General features: G+C 36.0%; 1 protein-coding gene across 1 annotated transcript in view; it reads left to right on the plus strand.

The window, feature by feature from the left end:
- Window positions 1-18,059, plus strand: part of HDX (highly divergent homeobox) — a 211,601-nt gene that overhangs the window by 190,905 nt on the left and 2,637 nt on the right. The window contains exon 9 of the mRNA XM_043459917.1: window positions 15,603-15,725. Within this exon, the coding sequence (XP_043315852.1) occupies window positions 15,603-15,725 (123 nt within the window). The remainder of the gene's footprint in view (window positions 1-15,602; window positions 15,726-18,059) is intronic.

Raw genomic sequence — 18,059 nt, forward strand, 5'->3', positions numbered from 1 at the left:
TAATGGTGATGATAAGATATATATTTATGAAAACTTCTCTACTTGTGTTACAGAAAATAGAAATTATTGATGATGAAGAAAGTGATATGCTAAGTAATTCTGAAGTAGAGCAAGTGAATTCTTTCTTGGATTATAAGGTAATTTCAGATCCTTAATTTTTTAAGAGAAGGTATTAAAGGAGGTTGGTGATGGACAGGAAGCCTGGCATGCTGCAGTCCATGGGATTGCAAAGATTCAGACATGACTGAGCAACTGAACTGAACTGACTGATTAAAAGAGGTAGACTTTTACAGTACCTATGTACCAGTTTTTTTCACTTCCATTTTCCATTTGATAAATTAAGCATCCTTGGGCTCTGCATTGACTCACTCAGGCATCTGGATATTAGTCATTGTGCTGGGCATTTTAATTAATGCTGGTCAGTTTAGTGGTTATGGTCTTAAGAACAGTTTGCTGAGCAGCAGTAAGTATTAATGCTGCATTGCAAGATGAGGCATAGTGGTGGTTAGTGTGAAATTTATGACAATAGTTTTTTTAAAGCCTATGTTCATTTTTAAATGATTGCAAAGGGGATATTTTTTCTAGTGTTCCTTGTTAATTTTATCTTGAATTTCAGTTTATGAAGATTTTTAAACAATTTATAATAATATACCTGTTTTAGAAGTTTAAAAACAATCCCCATGGCAATTACTGAATGAATATGAATACAGATGACCTTTTCTTAATGTCACTTGTTACTAAAATGAAAGACTTACTTTGACAGCATGCCATACATAATTTTGTTTTTTAAAAATTTTTGACATAAGCTATCAGTCTAGATGTTGATATGTTTTTCATAGATGTTTAATTGTTTTCCCTTTGTTAATCCATGTCATATCTTACTAGGTAACTTTGGGACCTTCTGAAATTTTGACCACAGAGTCACTTTTTTCATAGATAATAGTAATCTTAAAATGTTAACAAAAAATAACATTTAATCAGAAAGATAGCAGCTGTCATTAACCTTTTTCAGTTTTACTATAATTGAAAACTATGTAATTCAACATATTCTGTTTTTCAACTGTTTATGACATGTCAGACTTTAAAATATTGAACAAAACATTGTAAACACAGAAGGAAATTATTTTTTGAAATTTATTTTCTAAGTGGTCAAAAAGCACAATATAATCCTGTATTTAAACTATATTTTAACTAATATAATTATAAGGTTGTCAGTTGTGAAGTACAAGAGATCATTCTAATCTCTCCTTCATGGCCATATAACATTTATAAATGTCCAGTTCAGGGTTTAAATGGCTTTGTGAACCATCACTTGGCACAGGCTATGGAAATTACAGATGAGACAACTGGGTTGCACAGCTATTAAGTGTACTCAGTACTCTCAAACAGGTCAGATAGGACTGGTCCCAGAACTCAGAGGATTCTTTCCAGGACCTTTACCCATTGGTGTACCAGCTCACTTGAAAGGTTTGAAGCTGAAGACATCAGCAAGCCAGAGCATCCAGTCCAAAAATGTCATTTTCATTGAATTCTAAAGGACATTTAAAGATTCAGTGTTTTCCATTTTGGTGAATGCTGTGGGAACAAGGGGTCTTTTGCTCCCTTATTAAAATATATTTTATAACACATCATCATTCTATACAAACTTTTATTAAACTGTCAAAAATTAGCACCTATATAGAAAATATGTCTCTCTATAATCATTATTCAAGATATTTCAGTTCAATCCATCAATGAATTTTGTTACTTTAATTCCGAAATAACGATAAGTGAAACCTCATATAGCAGTTCTTATTGCTAATTTCAGTACATTGATTTAAAATACCCGTACCAGTTTGGAAATTTGATCTTCCTTCAAAGATCATCATTCTATTCTCTTTGTTTACACATGCTAGTCTCCTTTGTTTAGGGTTCAGAATCACTTTGTTGGTTTCTTGAATATATTCACCATAAGCTTCTTGAAGTCAGATACATATCTTATTCATGTATATGTTACCTGATCTAGTGCCTAAGTCATAGGTATCCAGTAACTAGTTCCTAGAATAAATTAGTATCCTTTGGAAATATATTTAACATTATTAGGCAAGTGTTCATTTAATATGCAAGTGTTTTCTATTTGCATTTGGAAATTACTACTATACAACCATCAATATTGTTGGCATAGTGGAGTTTCTGATTGAGATATTTGCCAGGAATCCATATTACTAGGAGTTCTAACTAACCTGAAATGCTTGTGAGACAAGTGAATGAGATCAGTTTCTCAGGCATGATTAGCTATGTCATAACGCCTCAGGTTTAGCTGCATTTTAAAAACATTAATTTATTTATTTTAATTGGAAGCGAATCACTTTACACTATTGTGGTGGTTTTTGCCATACATCGACATGAATCAGTCATGGGTACATGTGTCCCACCATCCTGAACCCTCCTCCCACCTCCCTCCCCACACCAGCCCTCTGGGTTGTCCCAAAGTACCAGCTTTGAGTGCATCAAACTTGCACTGGTCGTCTATATTGCATTTGGTAGTATACGTGTTTCAACGCTATTCCCTCATACTGTCCCACCTTTGCCATCTCTCACAGAGTCCAAAAGTCTGTTTTTTACATCTTTGTCTCTTTTGCGGTCTTGCATATAGGGTCGTCAATACCATCTTTCTAAATTCCATATATGTATTGGTGTTTCTCTTTCTGGCTTACTTCACTCTGTATAATAGGCTCCAGTTTCATCCACCTCATTAGAACTGACTCAAATGTATTATTTTTAATAGCTGAGTAATATTCCATTGTGTATACATACCACAGCTTTTTTAACCATTCTTCTGCCAATAGACATCTAGGTTGCTTCCATATCCTAGCTATTGTAAACAGTGCTGCAATGAACATTGGGCACGTGTGTCTCTTCCAATTCTGGTTCTTCAGTGTGTATGCCCAGCAGTGGGATTGCTGGGTCATATGACACTTCTATTTCCAGATTTTTTAAAAGAATATTCACACTGTTCTCCACAGTTGCTGTACTAGTTTGCATCCCCACCAACAGTGTAAGAGGGTTTCCTTTTCTCCTCACTCTCCAACATCTGTGGTTTGTAGACTTTGTGATGATAGCCATTTTGACCAGAATGAGATGATACCTCATTGTGGTTTTTTTTTCTGGTTTTTTTTTTTTTTTTTTTACTTCTTATTTATTTATATGTTTTTAAATTTATTTTAATTGGAGGCTAACTATTTACAATATTGTGGTGGTTTTTGCCATACATTCACATAAATCAGCCATGGGTATACATGCGTCCCCCATTCTGAACACCCCTCCCACCTCCCTTCCCAACCCTTCCCTCAGGGTCATCCCAGTGCACCAGCCCTGAGCACCCTGTCTCATGCATCGAACCCGGACTGGTGATCTATTTCACACATGATAATATACATGTTTCAATGCCATTTTCTCAAATCATCCCACCCTCACTTTCTCCCACAGAGTCCAAAAGTCTGTTCCTTACATCTGTGTCTCTTTTGCTGCCATTCATATAGGGTCAAGATTACCATCTTTCTAAATTACATATATATGCATTAGTATACTGTATTGCTGTTTTTCTTTCTGACTTACTTTGCTCTGTATAATAGGCTCCAGTTTCATCCACCTCATTAGAACTGAATCAAATGCATTATTTTTAATAGCTGAATAATATCTAATTGTGTATATGTACCACAGCTTTCTTATCCATTCATCTGTTGATGGACATCTAGGTTGCTTCCATATCCTGGCTATTGTAAACAGTGCTGCGATGAACATTGGGGTACAGGTGTCTCTTTCAATTCTGGTTTCCTCAGTGTGTATGCCCAGCAGTGGGATTGCTGGGTCGTATGGCACTTCTATTGCCATTTTTTTAAGGAATCTCCACACTGTTCTCTATAGTGGCTGTACTAGTTTGCATTTCCATTAACAGTGTAAGAGTATTCCTTTTTCTCTGCACTCTCTCCAGCATTTATTGTTTGTATATTTGTGATATCAACCATTCTGACCAGGGTGAGATGGTACCTTATTGTGGTTTTGATTTGTATTTCTCTGATAATGAGCGATGTTGAACATCTTTCCATGTGTTTTTTTAGCCATCTGTATGTCTTCTTTGGAGAAATAACTGTGTAGTTCCTTGGGTCTACTGTGTAGTTCTTTTGGGTAAAATTTTTTGATTGGGTCGCTTATTTTTCTGGAATTGAGCTGCAGGAGCTGCTTGTATATTTTTGAGATTAATTCTTTGTCAGTTGCTTCATTTGCTATTATTTTCTCCCATTCTGAAGGCTGTCTTTTCACCTTGCTTATAGTTTCCTTGTTTGTGCAAAAACTTTTAAGTGTAATTAGGTCTCACTTGTTTATTTTTGCTTTTATTTCCATTACTCTGGGAGGTGGCTCATAGAGGATCCTGCTATGATTTATGTAACAGAGTGTTTTGCCTATGTTTACCTCTAAGAGTTTTGTAGTTTAGATCTGGTCTTACATTTATGTATTTAATCCATTTTGAGTTTATTTTTGTGGATGGTGTTAGAAAGTATTCAAGTTTCATTCTTTTACAAGTGGTTGACCAGTTTTTCCAGCACCACTTGTTAAAGAGATTGTCTTTTTTCCATTGTATATTCTTGCCTCCTTTGTCAAAGATAAGATGTCCATAGGTGTGTGGATTTATCTCTGGACTTTCTATTTTGCTCCATTGATCTATATTTCTGTCTTGGTGCCAGAACCATACTGTCTTGATGACAGTAGCTTTGCAGTATAGTCAGAAGTCAGGCAGGTTGATTCCTCCAGTTCCATTCTTCTTTCTAAAGATTGCTTTGACTATTTGAGGTTTTTTGTATTTCCATACAAATTGTGAAATTATTTGTTCTAGTTCTGTGAAAAATACCATTGGTAGCTTGATAGGGATTGCATTGAATCTATAGATTGCTTTGGGTAGTATACTCATTTTCACTATATTGATTCTTCCAATCCATGAACATGGTATATTTCTCCATCTATTTGTGTCATCTTTGATGTCTTTCATCAATGTTTTATAGTTTTCTATATACAGGTTTTTTTATTTCTTTAGGTAGATTTATTCCTAAATATTTTCTTTCTGTTGCATTGGTGAATGGAATTGTTTTCTTAATTTCTCTTTCTGTTTTCACATTGTTAGTGTATAGGAATACAATGGATTTCTGTGTGTTAATTTTATATCCTGTAATTTTACTATACTCTTTGGTTAGCTCTAGTAATTTTCTGGTGGTGTCTTTAGGGTTTTCTATGTAGAGGATCATGTCATCTGCAAACAGTGTGAGTTTTACTTCTTCTTTTCCATTCTGGATTCCTTTTATTTCTTTTTCTTCTCTGATTGCTGTGCCTAAATCTTCCAAAACTATGTTGAATAGTAGTGATGAGAGTGGTCTTCTTCCTGACTTTAAGGGAAACCCTTTCACTTTTTCACCATTGAGGATAATGTTTGCTGTGGGTTTATCATTTATGACTTATTATGTTGAGGTATGTTCTTTCTATGTCTGCTTTCTGGAGGGTTTTTATCATAAATGAATGCTTAATTTTGTCAAAGGCTTTCTCTGCATCTATTGAGATAATCATATGGCTTTTATAATTGTTGAATTCTGTTTGCTAGAATTTTGTTAAGGATTTTTGCATCTATGTTCATCAGTGATATTGGTCTGCAGTTTTCTTTTTTTGAGGCATCTTTTTCTGGTTTTGGTATTAGGGTGATGGTGGCCTCATAGAATGAGTTTGGAAGTTTACCTTCCTCTTCAAGTTTCTGGAAGAGTTTGAGTAGGATAGGTGTTGGGTCTTCTCTAAGTTTTTGGTAGAATTCAGCTGTGAAGCAATCTGGTCTTGGGCTTTTGTTTGTTGGAAGATTTCTGATTACAGTTTCGGTTTCTGTGCTTGTGATGTGTCTGTTAAGATTTTCTATTCCTTCCTGGTTCAGTTTTGGAAAGATATACTTTCTAAGAATTTGTCCATTTCTTCCAAGTTGTCCATTTTATTGGTATATAGTTGCTGATAGTAGTCTCTTATAATCGGGTGTATTTCTGTGTTGTCTTTGTGATTTCTCCATTTTCATTTCTAATTTTGTTGATTACATTCCTATCCCTTTGTTTCTTGATGAGTCTGGCTAATGTTTTGTCTATTTTATTTATCTTCTCAAAGAACCAGCTTTGATCTTTGTTGATTTTTACTATGGTCTCCTTTGTTCCTTTTAAATTTATTTCTGCCCTAATATTTATGATTTCTTTCCTTCTACTAACCCTGGGTTTCTTCATTCTTCTTTTTGTAGTTGCTCTAGGTGTAGAGTTAGGTAATTTATTTGGTTTCTCTCCTGTTTCTTGAGGTAAGCTTGTATTGCTATGAACCTCCTCCTTAGCACTACTTTTACTGAATCCCAGATGTTTGGGGTTATTGTGTTTTCATTTTCATTAGTTTCTATGCATATTTTGATTTCTTCTGTGATTTGTTGGTTATTCAGAAGTGTGTTTTTTAGCCTCCATATATTTGTATTTTAATAGTTTTTTTTTTTTCCTGTAGTTGACATCTAATCTCACTGCTTTGTGATCACAAAAGATCCTTTAGATGATTTCAATTTTGTGAATTTACCATGGCTAAATGTATGGCCCCAGATGTGATCTATCCTGGAGAAGGCTCCGTGTGCACTTGAGAAAAAGGTGAAATTCATTGTTTATGGGTGAAATGTCCTATAGATATCAATTAGGTCTGACTGGTCCATTGTATCATTTAAAGTTTCTGTTTCCTTGCTAATTTTCTGTTTAGTTCATCTATCCATAAGTGTGAGTGGGGTATTAATGTCTCCCACTATTATTGTATTAATGCTAATTTCCCCTTTCATACTTGTTAGCATTTGCCTTACATATTGTGGTGCTCCTATGTTGGGTGCTTGTATATTTATAATTGTTATATCTTCTTCTTGGATTGATCCTTTTAAGATTATGTAGTGTCCTTCTTTGTCTCTTTTCACGGGCTTTATTTCAAAGTCTATTTTACCTGATATAAGTATTGCTACTCCTGCTTTCTTTTGGTTTCCATTTGTGTGAAATATCTTTTTCCAGCCCTTCACTTTCAGTCTGTATGTGTCCCTTTTGAGGTGGGTCTCTTGTGGACAACATATATAGGGGTCTTGTTTTTTTTAATCCATTCAGTCAGTCTTTGTCTTTTGGTTGGGGTATTCAACCCATTTACATCTAAGGTGATTATTGATAAGTATGAACCCATTGCCATTTACTTTGTTGTTTTGGGTTCAAGTTTATACGCCCTTTCTGTGTTTCCTGTCTGGAGAAGATCCTTTAGCATTTGTTGGAGAAATGATTTGGGGGTGCTGAATTCTCTCAGCTTTTGTTTGTCTGTAAAGCTTTTGATTTCTCCTTCATATTTGAATGAGATCCTTGCTGGGAACACTAATCTGGCTTGTAGGTTCTTCTCTTTCAACCCTTCAAGTATGTCCTGCCATTCCGTTCTGGCCTGAAGAGTTTCTATTGAAAAATCAGCTATTATCCTTATGGGAATCCCCTTGTGTGTTACTTGTTGTTTTTCCCTTGCTGCTTTTAATATTTGTTCTTTGTGTTTGATCTTCGCTAATTTGATTAATATGTGTCTTGGGGTGTTTTTCCTTTGATTTATCCTGTTTAGGACTTTCTGGGTTTCTTCGACTTGGGTGACTATTTCCTTTCCCATTTTAGGGAGGTTTTCATCTATTATCTCACGTATTTTCTCACTGCCTTTCTTTTTGTCTTCTTATTCTTGGACTCCTGTGATTCGAATGTTGGGGCATTTGACATTGTTCCAGAGGTTTCTAAGGTTGTCCTCATTTCTTTTAATTCTTTTTTCTTTTTTCTCTCTGCTTCATTTATTTCCACCATTCTATCTTTCACCTCACTTATCCTATCTTCTGCCTCAGTTATTCTACTGTTGGTTCCCTCCAGAGTGCTTTTGATCTCACTTTTTGTATTATTCATTATTGATTGACTCTTTTATTTCTTCTAGCTCATTGTTAAATTTTTCTTGTATCTTCTCAATCTTTGTTTCCAGATTATTTATCTGTAACTCCATTTTGTTTTCAAGATTTTGGATCATTTTTATTATCATTATTCTGAATTCTTTTTCGGGTAGACTCCCTATCTGCTCCTCTTTTGTTTGGTTTGGTGGGCATTTATCATGTTCGTTTACCTGCTGAATATTTCTCTGCCTTTTCATTTTGTTTAGATTGCTGTGTTTCATGTGGCCTTTCTGTATCCTGGAAGTTTATAGTTCCTCTTTATTGTGGAGGTTCTTTCCTGTGGATGGGGTTGGATGAGTGGTTTTCAAGGTTTCCTGTTTAGGGAAGCTTGTGTCAGTGTCCTGATGGGTGGAGCTGGATCTCTTCTCTCTGTAGTGCAATGAAGTGTCCAGTAGTGAGTTCTGAGGTATCGATGGGTTTGGTGTGACTTTTGGTCACCTGTATTTTAAGGCTTGGGTTATGTTCCTGCGTTGTTGGAGAATTAGCTTGATATATCTTGATCTGAAACTTGTTTGCTCTTGGGTGGAGCTTGGTTTCAGTGTAGGTATGGAGACTTTTGGATGAGCTCTTTTTGATTAATGTTCCCCACAGTCAGGCATTTTCTGATGTTCTCAAGCTTTGGATTTAATCCTCCTGCCTCTGGCTTTCAGTCTTATTCTTACAGTAGCCTCAAGACTTCTCCATCCATACAGTGCCAGTGATAGAACATCTAAGTTAATGGTGAAAGGATTCTCTGCAGTGAGGGACACCTAGAGAGGTTCATAGAGTTACATGGAGAAAAGAAGTGGGAGGAGGGAGTTAGGGGTGACCAGGAATAGAAGAGAGGGAATCAAAAGAGGAGAGAGCAATCTAGCCAGTAATCAAGTCCCTGTTTGCTCTCCAGAGTCTGGAACACTCTGAGAAGTTCATGGAGTTCCATAGAGAAGAGAAGAGGGAGGAAGGAGACAGAGGTGACCAGGAGGAGAGAAGGGGGAGTCAAAATGAGAAAGACCAATCTAGCCAGTAATCAGTTCCCTAAATGTTCTCCACAGCCCAGAACACCCAAAGAGAGTCACGGAATTAAGTAGAGAAGAGAAGGGGAGGGAAGAGATAGAGGTTACCTGGGGGAGAAAAAGGAGAGTCAAAAGGGGAGAGAGAAATCAAACCAGTAATCACACTCCTACATAAAAATGGGTACTGAAAATTGGATTATTATTTTTTTTTTTGAAAATTGGATTCTTAAATGTACAAAATTGATAATTGATAACAAATACCAAAAAACAAAGATTAAAAATCTAGAGTAGAGGTTAAACTCTCAAAAATACAATATTTAAAAAAAAGAAGCAAATTCACAAAAATAAAAAAATATGCATATGAAATTTGCTTTAAAAATAGGGCATTTTTTTGCAAGGTAATAGTAAATTATTGAAGTGAAAATTAAAGGAGTAATAAAGAAATTAAAAGCAAAAAATTAAAAAATGATAATAGTAAAATATATCTAGGAATTTCTCCTGAGCTGTTGAGGGCAGTGTTGGGTCAGTTCAGTTTCAGATAGTTCCTTGTTCCAGCTTATACTTCTTCTCAAGGTCTATAGGCCCCTTCCAATGTAGTCAGTGCTAAGAACAGGTTTTACTCTGTTGCAACTGTCACTTCCAAAGTGGTTCCTTCTTCATTGTTTATTTTGGCTTCCTCTGTTTTCAAGTCTCTTCAGTGTCTAATTTCCGCCCTGACACAAGATGGCAAAGGTGGTAATTTATTTAGGCTCGCTTGTTCAGTTGTGCTGCGGGGAGGGGGGAACACTGCAAACAAATATCACTGGCGTGTGTGGGGAGTGCTCGCAGTGTCTGGGCCACACTGGTTTGCCCCCGCTCACGACCTGTGTGCTTTCCCAGTCTATACTGCTCAGGCTCCAGGTTGCTCTGCCGGGGAAATGCCTAAAGCGGGCCCTGGGTTGCATGAACTTCCCAGGTCTAAGCCACCCAAGTTCAGGTTCTTGGTATGCCACAAAGGCACAGACTTGGTTGGGCCTGCGTTTTGTGCTCTTCCCAGGTCCGAGCAGCTAAGGCGACCAGTGGCGAGCACACACTCCCCAGGTAAATTGTTCGTCTTATCACCTCCCACATCCCAGCTGCTCAGTTTCCTGGGTACACAGTGGGAGTGCCATCTTAGGTGTGCCATGTGTCTCCTCTGGGGAGCTGATCTTTGGCTGCGACCCTCCTGGCGGATGTCAACCATCCAGGATCCCAGGAAGACTTGGTTAGCAACTGGGAGCCTGCTTGCAGTTTGGTAGAAGATGCCGTCTCTGGGGCCGAGTTTGCCCTTCGCCTTCTGGCTCTGGCCTTCACCAGCCTGTCTCTCTCCCTCTGGTGGGGGATGAGCCTGTCCACTGCCAGTCCACTGCTGACTAGCTCTCCTCTAGTATTCACTCAATCCTTTGTTCTGTGAGTGGGCCCAGCAGTGCCTTAGGCTAGAGCATTTCACGGGAAAGTTCTCTCTGTTTCTTTTTGTTCTGTTTGTTCCTCTGTCTCTGGCTATCCAACATTTTGGGTTGCTATCTCACGTTAGCTCCCTCAGATTTTCCTCAGGGCATTCAGGCCCGGTCCTTACCCCAAACAATGCAGCCCGTGCCTCCCTGTTCAGCCCCCACTTGCTGGTGAGGGATGTGAGTGTCTGGGCTACTTCTCCACTGGGAGTTGCAGTTAGGCACATAATCTATGGGTTTTATTTATTTATTTTTCCTCCCAGTTATGTTGCCCTCTAAGATTCCGAAACTCCACACAGACCTGCCCATGAGTGGGTTTCCTGGTGTTTGGAAACTTCTCCTCTTTTAAGACTCCCTCCTTGGGTCAGGTCTCCGTCTCTAACTCTTTTGTCTCTCTTTTTATCCTTTATATATTTTCCTACCTCCTTTTGAAGACAATGGGCTGTCTTTCTGGGTGCCTGGTGTCCTCTGCCAGCATTCAGAAGTTGCTTTGTGGAATTTGTTCAGTGTTCAAATGATCTTTCAATGAATTTGTGGGGGAGGAAGTGGTCTCCCTGTCTTATCCCTCCACTGTCTTCACACTCCTCTCATTGTGGTTTTGATTTGCATTTCTCTGATAATAAGTGATGTTGAGCATCTTTTCATGTGTTTATTAGCCATCTATACGTCTTCTTTGGTGAAATGTCTGTTTAGTTCTTTGGCCCATTTTCTGATTGGGTCATTTATTTTTCTGGTATTGAGCTGCTTGAGATTTTTTTTGAGATTAATTCTTTGTCAGTTGTTTCATTTTCTATTATTTTCTTCCATTCTGAAGGCTGCCTTTTCACCTTACTTATACTTTCCTTAGTGGTGCAAAAGCTTTTAAGTTTAATTAGGCCCCATTTGTTTATTTTTGTTTTTATTTCCATTATTCTGGGAGATGGATCATAGAGGATCTTGCTGTGATTTATGGCTGAGTGTTCTGCCTATGTTTTCCTATATAAACTCTAGGAGTTTTATAGTTTCTGGTCTTACATTTAGATCTTTAATCCATTTTGCATTTATTTTTGTGTATGGTGTTAGAAAGTGTTCTAGTTTCCTTCTTTTAACAGATGGTCATCCAGTTTTCCCAGCACCACTTGTTAAAGAGATTGTCTTTTCTCCATTGTATATTTTTGCCTCCTTTGTCAAAGAAATCAAAGCCCTGGTCCATATGAAACCTTGAGTGCTTCCTACAGTCATCTTGGAGAATAATTGACAAAACTTAGTGGAAATGCAGGGAAGATTTTAATAAGAAAAATTAGCTACATCTTGTTTTGTGAAATTCAGTGACTGATGTTTATCTCACTACTTCCACTCTAACCATTAACTTAGGAAAACCTTAAAAGGCCACATAAATAGCTGCTTATAATCTAGAAAGTGTTTAACAGGCTTGCAAATCACAGCTCCAAGAAGAAAATGTATGTAATATTAAATTATCTTAAAGCTATTTATGTTTTAAAACATTGCATAAATACTAAGGAAGAGGAATAGTTTCAGGAGAAATTAGAGGTCTGCATACCAAAAGATGCTTCCTGACTTTTGCAAATATGAATTGTTTTTAAAATGCTTCTTGTGAACTGTGAGTGTAGCTCAGATAGACTTGTGCCTTCAAAGGAGACACTGATAATGAAGATAGATATCTCTTGTATTCAAAAACACTTCCTGACCAGTACTTTACTAACACTGTTGTTCTGACAATAAATACTAGGAAAATATAATGTTTAGAATTAGTCAAATGTATTATGGCAGGAACAAGTGGAATTCTATTATAATGCTTACTTATAACTTAGATTACTGTAGAAGGCCTTTAAATAAAGAATTTAGCTTGAATCATTTGCAGACCATTCACTTGATATTAAATGATCTGAAAAGGAAGCCGTTTTATTAGGGCAAATAAGTTCTAAATTGAGTTGATATAACTGATGCAGTAAACATATCCATAGATTGAACATGGTTAATACAACTTTATCCTCTCAATTGTAAAAGGAATGCCCATGGAATTAACTAATTTTAATATATTTTATGCAGCTTTTTGAGCAAATGATGTTAAAGTTCCTGCTATTCTCTTTGAGACAGGTTCTCCAGTTGCAGAGGATGCTCATAGCTTATTTTCAAGCTATTTGGCCAGAGAGCTGGCTAATAATTTTTAATCATGTTTTTGATATAATAATTTACATATAATAAAATTCACCTTTTCATACATTAATTTTGACATTGCACACAATTGTATAAGCATGATCACAATTTGTTATTCATCTGGTGATGAAAATTTGTGTTACATCTAGTTTGGGGCTATTATGGATAAAGCTGCTATGAATATTCATGTATGCCTTTTTGTAGACATGCATTTTCATGTCCCTTGGGTAAATACTTAAGAGTAAGATTGCTGAGTCAGATGGTAAGAAAGGCTATGTTTAAGAAACTGCAAGACATTTCCCAAAGTGGCTGTATGGCTTTACCCTCCCACCAACAAAACATGAGACTTTTAATTGCTCCACATTCTTCTCATAAGCACTTCTATTGTCAGTCTCTTTAACCTAATCTATTGTAGTATGTTCATAGGAATACCAGACCACCTTACCTGCCTCCTGAGAAACCTGTATGCAGGTAAAGATGCAATAGTTTATATAACAGAAAGTGGAACAATGGACTGGTTCAAAATTAGGAAAGCAGTATGTCAAGGATGTAATTATCATTCTGCTTATTTAACTCATATGCAGACTATATCATGCAAAATACAGGGCTGGATGAAGCACAACTGGAGTCAAGATTGCCAGGAGAAATAGTAATACCCTCACATGTGCAGATGACACCACCCTAATGGCAGAAAGCAAAGAGGAACTAAAGAGTCTCTTGATGAAGGTGAAAAAAGAGAGTGGAAAACCTGGCTTAAAACTCAACACTCAAAAAACTAAGATTATGGCACCTGGTCCCATCACTTCATGGCAAATAGATGGGGAAACAAGGGAAACAGTAACAGACTATTTTCTTGCGCTCGAAAATCACTTACGATGGTGACTAAAGCCATGAAAATAAAAATGCTTGCTCCTTAGAAGAAAAGTTATAAGAATCCTAGACAAGGTATTAAAAAGCAGAGGCATCACTTTGCCAATGAAGGTCCGTCTAGTCAAAGCTATAGTTTTTTCAGTAGTCATGGATGGATGTGATAGTTGTACCATAAAGAAGAATGCTGAAGAATTCATGCTTTTGAACTGTGATGCTGGAGAAGACTCTTGAGAGTCCCTTGGAGAGCAAGGAGATAAAACCAGTCAATCCTAAAGGAAATCAATCCTGAATATTCATTGGAAGGACTGATGCTTAAGCTGAAGCTCCAATACTTTGGCCTGATGCTGGGAGATCATGATGCTGGGCAAGATTGAAGGCAAGAGGAAAAGGGGATGACAGAGGATGAGGTAGTTGGGTAGCATCCCTGACTCAAAGGATATGATTTTGAGCAAACTCCAGGAGATGATGAAGGACAGGGAAGCCTGGCATGCTGCAGTCCATGGGGTCACAACAAGTCAGACAAGACTGAGTGACTGAACATCAACAACAACAGTATGTTGGTGGTGGCATCTCTTTGTTATTTTAATTTACATTTCCTTTATGGCAAACAATATCAAGCGTTTTCAAGTGTTTATTGGTCACTCTCATATCTTCTTTGATAAATTGCATGTTCAAATATTTCACCTGCTTCTTATTCTATTGGTGGGCCTATATTTGTGCTATAAGAGCTCTTTATGCATCCTGAATGCAAATCCTTTATTGTATATGTGATTTATAATTTTTTTCTTCTAATATGTAGCTTGTATTTTCATTTTCTTAACAGTGTCTTTTGAAAAGCAATGATGTGGGTTTTCTCTTTTTTAAATGAATTCTTTTAAGTTTCATGACTTTCGTGTCTTATTGAAAAATTTTTGCCTAACCCAAGGACATAGAGAGTTTTTCCTCAGTTTTCCTCTAGAAGTTTTATAGTTTTTGGTTTTACGTTTAGGTCTGTGATCCAATTCTTATTAAATTTTGTATATTATGTGAGTTAAGGTTTGATAATCTTTTTTGGAGGAGGTATGGATTTACAAGTTTTCAACCACTCTTTTTTGAAATGTTGAAAGACTATTCTATGTGCATTGAATTACCTCAGCATCATCATCAAAAGTCACCCAAAAGTGTATGTGTGTGTACATATATATACATATATGATGCAATATAAAATATATATTTCTGAACTCTCTATTATGTCCATTGATCTATATGTCCACACTTTCACCAGTGTCACATGTTCTTAACTTCTATAGCTTAAATAGTAAATCTATATGTAACAATTCCATGGCCATTATCTTATTTGACCCTTATAACCCTCAAGTTAGAATTGCCAAAGATTACTAGTATTATATCCATTTTATTGACGAGTATATACAATCACAGGTTAATTGTCCTGCACAAGTTTACACAATTATCAGTAGATCTGGCACTAAAATCCTCCCAAACCTAGTTTATTGTTATTTTCCTACACAGCTAGGAAAAATAGTGAAGAGAGACTGAGTTTCAAATCATTGTAAATTTGGAGATATTTTCTGAATAACAGACTCTTACATAAGCGGGGGGGGGGGCTCAGCAAACTATTTGATAGTCTTATGAAAAATTTCAGTCCCTCTTTGTTACAAAATAATAATCTTTTTAGTTCTCAGTGCTTGACTTTGTGAATGATACGTTCAGCATTACTGCATCTGCTATTGCTCTTTACTTGGGGTAAATTGGGCTCTGTATATTCTTAATCCTAATCTGAATGCTAATTATGTTTAATGTAGGATGACTCTTTCCAAGAAGGGAAATGTTTCTTGATTTTTCTCTTACGGGAATTTATTTGATTAGATTTCTGACCTTGCAGATTACTTTCTGTTGGTGATTTGCTTAAAAGGCAGTCTTTGAGTAATAGGATAATTTACTTCTGTGCTTTAGAATCCTTTATGTTAAAATTTTATCTATTTATCGTCCCTCTAATTTGATTTATTTTTAAAAGTTTTATTGTGCATCAAACATGTGTAATCTTAGGTTTGCACAGAGTAATTTCTTATTTGATGCTTTCTCCTTCAGAATGAAGAAGTCAGATTCATTGAAAATGAGTTAGAGATTCAGAAGCAAAAAAATTTTAAACTTCAGACATTTGTAAGAAGCTTGATACTAGCTATAAAAGCTGACAATAAGGAACAACAACAGGTAAGCAACAGAAGAGAATAGTAAATTGTAACCTATAATGTTGAAAAGTGGCAAGTCACACTTGGATTCTTCATATATATTTTTTTTCATTTTTATACCTCATTCCTGCTTGTCATCAAGGAAGGATTTGTTACCTCCTGACTTGTTAGTATAGCTTTCTTGGGAATAAATACTCAGATTTTGTGTGCTGCTTTAGTGGAAAATCAAAATGATTAACATACTTTGTTAATTCCAAGCCAGTATTAAGTAGGGAAAACATTTTAAATTTTTAAAATATAATTATTGGTTCTATTCTCTATCTTGTACATATTATTTCATTTAATTAAATTAAAAGAAATTCTCAAAACAGTTGTAAAGATGGGGTTACACTAACTGGAGAGGCACATATTTTGGGACCTTCTATGAATGAAAGAAGTGAGGCATTTGCCTCTCTTCTGGATTTCAGTTAGCCTTCCAACCCCTACTAAAGTTCACAGGTGTTTGAATACCTTCTATCCCATGATATGTTGCACATCACTAAAAAAATCGAAATTACTTTGTGAAATTCTTTGTAACCACAGTGCAGCATTTACTTTTCCCAATTTAACTATAGTGTTTGATTCCACTACCCCAAAGATGAGGAGAAATGTCTTGTTTGTCACTGTGGAGTTTTTTTTTTTTTTTTTTTGAAAATTCTTCCCAAATTACATTTTCTGCCTCACTTTTTCTGTTAAAATTTGTGTAATAATTTATTAATCTTGCTAAAAAAGAATAGGTTAGTGTCACTCAGTCGTGTCTGACTCTTTGCAACCCCATGAACTGTAGCTTGCCAGGCTCCTCTCTCCTTGGGATTTCCCAGGCAAGAATATTGGAATGGGGTGCCATTTCCTACTCCAAGGGATTTTCCCAACCCAGGGATCAAACCCTGGTCTTCTGCATTGCAGGCAGATTCTTTACCATCTGAGCCACCAGGGTAGCCTTAAAAAAAAAAAAAAAAAGGAATATAAAATTATGTTAAATGTTATATTTAATACTAAATATGTTATATTTAATACTAAATGATACCAAATATGCCTCTGAGTTGTGCACTACCATGTTGATTACTGATTATCAGAGAAATTCAATGTAAGTAGTATATTACACAGGTAAGCCTTAATTAGGAAGCAGTCTCAGTGGTTTTTATTCAGCTAGAGTACAAGCATTTATTCCTTATATCCAAGCAAGATGTATGTAGCCTATTCCAGTCATCTCCAAGAAAAAAGATTAGTCTTAGCATCCCACAATTCTCCTGTTTTTAATAAGGAAAACGTCTTTATATATTTCATCAAAGTACTGAACCACAAAATTTAAGCTGTAATTTACTCATGAGGCTTAATCCAGCATGTATATTATGTGTCCAATTTCATGAATTGTGCTTCCCCCATGCTGTACATACGCAGACATCCCAGGATGGTAGTTACCAGTCATCTTTGCCAGTTTTATTTAAACATTTTGGTTTATTATGTGAGCTAAGCATATTCCATGGCATATTGAAAATGTGTTTGTTTTTTAGGAACCTAAAATAAGGATTTTAAATGAATAAGATGATAGTCTTGAACATGGTCCCCAAAGAATTGTAATTTCTAATTACATTAATATTTAAAAAAGCAAAAGTAGAATTAGGTTCAATATGGGAGTAATTTGGAGTGTGGTCCTAGCCCCAAAAGTCATGCATGGTTTGTATTTCAGAGTTATGGGGTAAGCTTATTCACAATTGTCTATGACTTTTTATATCTAGGGATAGCACACAAGCTGCATTTTATTTTCTAATTCTAATCTGGCTTTATTCTTCCCCCAAAACCACTAAAAAAATAAGAAAATTACCTATTGTACATTTTACCTTTGCCATTTTCCTCTACTTTTCCTCTGAAAAAAAAGGCTGATGAACTAAGATATGCAGAAAACATTGGCTGAAGGGAAGAAAGAGATAGTTATACAAAAATTGTACTGAAAATCATAGCCTATATAATCAACATCCAGGTAGAAAATACTGATTTTTGTAGTTGAGATTGAGTATAATGGATCTCCAAATATGGTCTAAAAATATAAAAGATATCAACACAAAAGTTACCCAAGTCATCTCTTAAATTGCTGATCTTAACTCTATGAAATGCTTAAAGGTTTATTTCTGGAAGGACTTGATTTTTATTCTGCCCAATAAAAGAGAATCATTGTGTCATTGGTTTCTCAATTAAAAATCCTGTTTTTCTGTTAATCTTGATTTGGGTAAGTTGAGTGAGATGAGTGGTCCACAGAATATTTTGCCCCCATGAAGCAGCCCAGGATTTGAAAATATATGATAATGTCTGACTGAAT

The sequence above is a fragment of the Cervus canadensis genome, chromosome X (genome assembly GCF_019320065.1).
Source record: "Cervus canadensis isolate Bull #8, Minnesota chromosome X, ASM1932006v1, whole genome shotgun sequence".
Lineage (NCBI taxonomy): Eukaryota > Metazoa > Chordata > Mammalia > Artiodactyla > Cervidae > Cervus > Cervus canadensis.